Source organism: Aureococcus anophagefferens, assembly GCF_000186865.1.
Source record: "Aureococcus anophagefferens unplaced genomic scaffold AURANscaffold_20, whole genome shotgun sequence".
Lineage (NCBI taxonomy): Eukaryota > Pelagophyceae > Pelagomonadales > Pelagomonadaceae > Aureococcus > Aureococcus anophagefferens.
In genome coordinates, this window is record NW_008705580.1 from 708,953 (window position 1) to 713,183 (window position 4,231).

The 4,231-nt window shown below is 52.5% G+C and overlaps 1 protein-coding gene across 1 annotated transcript; it reads left to right on the forward strand.

Annotated features, from left to right (window-relative positions):
* Nucleotides 1-1,427: 1,427 nt before the first annotated feature.
* On the forward strand, nucleotides 1,428-2,486 carry AURANDRAFT_30303 (hypothetical protein; the record flags this gene model as incomplete). The annotated part of the gene is made up of 1 exon (XM_009041331.1): nucleotides 1,428-2,486. A coding segment is annotated over one exon (1,059 nt), but the record flags the coding sequence as incomplete, so codon positions are not given.
* Nucleotides 2,487-4,231: the final 1,745 nt, after the last annotated feature.

Genomic DNA, 4,231 nt, shown 5'->3' on the forward strand with positions numbered 1-4,231 from the left:
CTGAGGATCCCCGGAGCACAGGGTCCTCTGGTCCACGTGGCTGCGGCTCAGCCGAATCGTCTCTCAAGGCCTCCCGCGCTGCTTGCTCATCAGACCTCGCAGTTGTCGCCTTCCGCAAGTGTTCCTCCAACCCAAAGCTATCCTCGCTAGAGGCTGGAGCCACCTGTGCTTTGAGGTAGGCGGCAGCCCTTAAGTAAGCGCAGTGCCCTCGCAGAATGCTACCGCTATTCTCAGCCCCACGCACCAATCGCCCGTTCACTATCGAAACCTCCTGGAGACTATTAAGAAAAATGGACACATTCTCAGACATGTGCCTTGCATGATCAAAGGATTAACGCAGATGGTCCCGACCGCGCGGCTGGCGCCTCAAAAAGTTTTGCTTTTCAGCTTGCTAATGCGGTGACCCAGTGCAGAACGCAGCCACCTTGTAGGATGTCGTAGTTGAAGATGAATGTAGAAATCTCTCTCGGCACACTGTGCCGGCACAAGATACGCCCAGCAGGGGGTAGACGCGCGCGGAATTTTTCCGGTCTCTAGCCTCCCTTTAGGCCCCACTCGACCCGACTAATATCCCGGCGCGGCTAGCTTAACGCAGATGGTCCCGACCGCGCGGCTGGCGCCTCAAAAGGTTTTGCTTTCCACCTTGCTCCCCTCATGGGATTTGCGGATTTCCGTTGGTGCCGCCATCTTTCATTTGGACAAAGTTGACCTACCAAACACGAGAGATCTGCTCCTTCCCCGAGCACTACGTAAAATTCAATGTCGCATTACGCCACGGAAGACATCAAATGCGAAGGAACCATGCAAAAGAAGGGCGGCATGCGATGGCAAAAGCGATACTTCATCCTCTACCAGAACGGAACCCGACCCGCACAGCTTGTCTACTTCAAGGACAAGTCTACCGATGGTGATGCTCGGGCCACGTTAGAGCTGACATCAGACACAAAAGTAGATCTCCTCCTTGGCAAACCTCACGCTTTCCAAGTGATCTTAAAAGGCATCGCCACCGAGTTGTATTAGACGGAAATGAACAAACGATGGATTCACAGGTCGTGCTCTCAAAGTTGCTGCGGAGACGCTAGAAGACCGAGAAAAATGGATGAAATGCTTTCGTGATTGTATCTCTATGGCCATTAGTCAGACGATGGTTCACGTGAGTACGAGATCTATTATTATTTCCCATAGGAGTCCTCGTTTAGTTTTCTGGGACCAATTGGTTTGTGGACCCAAAGCACACTAGCACCCACATAGCGACGGGAGTCGGGTCTCTATGCAAATTTGCACCTAAATATGGAGGTTAGGTATAAGCTATTACGGAAGGTCGGTTCTGGTGCGTATGGATTTGTAGTTGCCGCAGACGATGCGCTCATCATGCGTCAACTACATATCTCAGCGAACATAGAGCATCGAATGTTTACTAGGTGTCTTCTGGTAAGCAAGTTGCGATCAAAAAGGTGGCGAGCGCCTTCGAGGACATGGTAGATGCCAAGCGTATGCTCCGGGAGGTGAGGCTTATGCGCCAATTCAATCACCCCAATGTGGTCAAGTTATATGACATAATGGAACCTCCTTACATCGAGGATTTCGAAGATTTGTATATAGTTACTGAACTCATGTCAACAGATTTGCAGAAGATCCTCTATTCCAAAACGAAACTTTCAGAAGAGCAAATGCAGTATTTGCTCTATCAGCTCGTAGCGGGCATGAACTATATCAACTCAGCTTCTGTTTTACACCGTGACCTAAAACCGTCAAACTTACTCATTGACATCCAGACGTGCAATTTACAGATTTGTGACTTCGGCCTTGCACGCGGCACCGCTGGCCAGAAAGACGCAATAGAGGATGCACCAGCAACGCAGGGCCTGCCAATTATGCAACCCACCCCAGAGGCAGCGAGCACGGAGCAGCAGGAATACACAGAATACGTCGTGACTAGGTGGTACCGAGCGCCCGAGATCATGCTCGGCTTCCACGCCTACGACCAGGCTATTGATATGTGGTCAATTGGTTGCATATTTGGCGAAATGCTTCTTTTGCAGCCGGTGTTTCCCGGTAATGACTACATTCACCAACTCAAGTTGATTGTAAAAATGTTGGGTCGCCCACTGCAGGAAGATCTTTGGTTTGTTTCCAACCAGAATGCGATGAATTTCATGCTACAACTCCCCGACTATAGACCTCAAGTCCTTAAAACCAAATTCCATAATGTGAACAATACCGATGCCCTCAGCCTCCTCGCATTGATCCTCGTATTTGATCCGAAGAAGCGTATTTCCCTCCACGATGTTTTTCAGCATAAATACATCGAGGAGTTCCGTGAACACGAGCTTGAGCAAGATGCAGACTTTCATGTCAAGATTGATGATGTTGAGACGACAAAATTAAACAAGAAGAGCCTACAAAGAATGCTATACGGTGAAATCCGGGCTTTTCATCGCCAGGCACCTCCTGACCATGGTGTCGAAGATGAGATTAAGGACTAACGCGCCTTGTGACATTGGGATCTGTCGTTGCCCAGAGACCTCATGCGAGGAAAAATCTCGGTCTGTCTGCGCGTTGAGTCTGCGCCTTGATTCTTTATCAGCGCTTGGGGGCATCTCCATCATGCAAGAAAGAAACAGTGATGTGCGTGTCTATCCGGAGTCCGACAACAGCCTTTTTTGTACGCAAGGAGATAAGCCGATGCTAATCTCCCTTATTTTTGTTCATGCTTGCGGCTCTGTGACTTCTTTAGATTTAATGTACGAGGGTCGGTGCCCTGGACTTTCAAAATAGCCCCCGAGCCGGTTTGCCCGGTTCTAATAGGCCATCGGCACCATAAGCCGGGGCTAGAGCGCCGGTCCATTCTAGACCCAGGCTTGGCATAACAAGGCTGTTAGATTCTTCCACAGGACCACGCCGACAGGGAATTTCCGGAGCTACTATGCTAGATTATGCTGCGTCCTCCAGGCGCCTACCACGGAATTACCACGGGTCGTAAGTTGAAGTCACATTGTCAAAGGATTGTGACTCGGAGGCTTTTCAGCTAAATACTAGGTAGATGTTGCTGTTCGCTCTCGCCTAGTAGCCTAGGGTCACTAGCGCGGGCAATCAGCCTGGTTAACACCAGGGCAGCCTTCGCTAGATGTGAGATAAGAAAAAGCGGCATTCAAGTTTTTTTCATGCTGGCAAGGGGCAAAAAAGAGAAAAAGAAGGGGAAAAAAAGAGAAAAAAAGAGAAAAAAATTGGCGCCGAAGCCGCCGGGACGCGTTAAAACAGAGGCTCTCACCTCGCCGCCGCGCACCACATACAGCAGGGCCACGGGGGGCGCGTATTTCAGGACGGAGTGACCTCGATCGCGAGCTCCGGGGTACGGGGTGGTAAACTTTGATCAAATCCTACTTGGGCGTACTCGGGGGGGCTCGGGTGCCTTCCCCTGGGTCCACGGCGAGTTCCTGGCACCTATTTTCTGGGCCGGTCGGTCGGTTGGTTGGTCGGTCGTCGTCGTCGTCGCCGCCGCCGCCGCCGCCGCCGCCGCCGCCGCCGCCGCCGCCGCCGTCGTCGTCGTCGCGCGCGGGGGAGTTTCGTACCTAATTCAGTCGCAGGGCGACCGTAGAGCGGTGATGAGTTGCCCCATGCCCGCTATCACGGTATATGAACCCGGGGATGCAAAGATCGAGTGGGGGCGCGCCCCGCAGTCGCAGTGATCGACAGTCTCGCCGCAGAAGGCTGCCAGCAGGAATTTTTGCGCTCTCGAACCCCGTCGTCGCTGTCCGGCGCAGCGCGCGCGCTTTTCGTGCACCACCTAGCGCAAAACGGCGCGGCGCAGGCGCATCACATCATCGCAGGTTATCCGTCGGTCGAACGATCCCCCCTGGATAAGCGCCCTAGAACGATGCAGTTTTGTACGATTTCCGTCCACTTGAAGCAAGGTAAACTTTGAACTCCTCCGTCGAAGGGGTGCTGAGCTCAATTCAATTAAGGGTGCCAGAATGAAGGCCGACAGACCGCGCTTGGATGGCGCAGCCACCTCAGCTCTTTTCGAATATGTTCCGAGTCGGCCGCCAGCAGCTGCCAGTGAAATTCGGCATCCCCGACAGGCCCGACGTTATGTTGCCACGGGATGCACCACGTGCAAGAGCCCACAATAGCCTCAAAGAGCACGCCACCAAAATTTTGGGAGCTATCTTAGAGAGATAGAGAGGTTTGTTAGCATGCGGGAAGGTCCTGGAGCGGAGTACGGTTAATA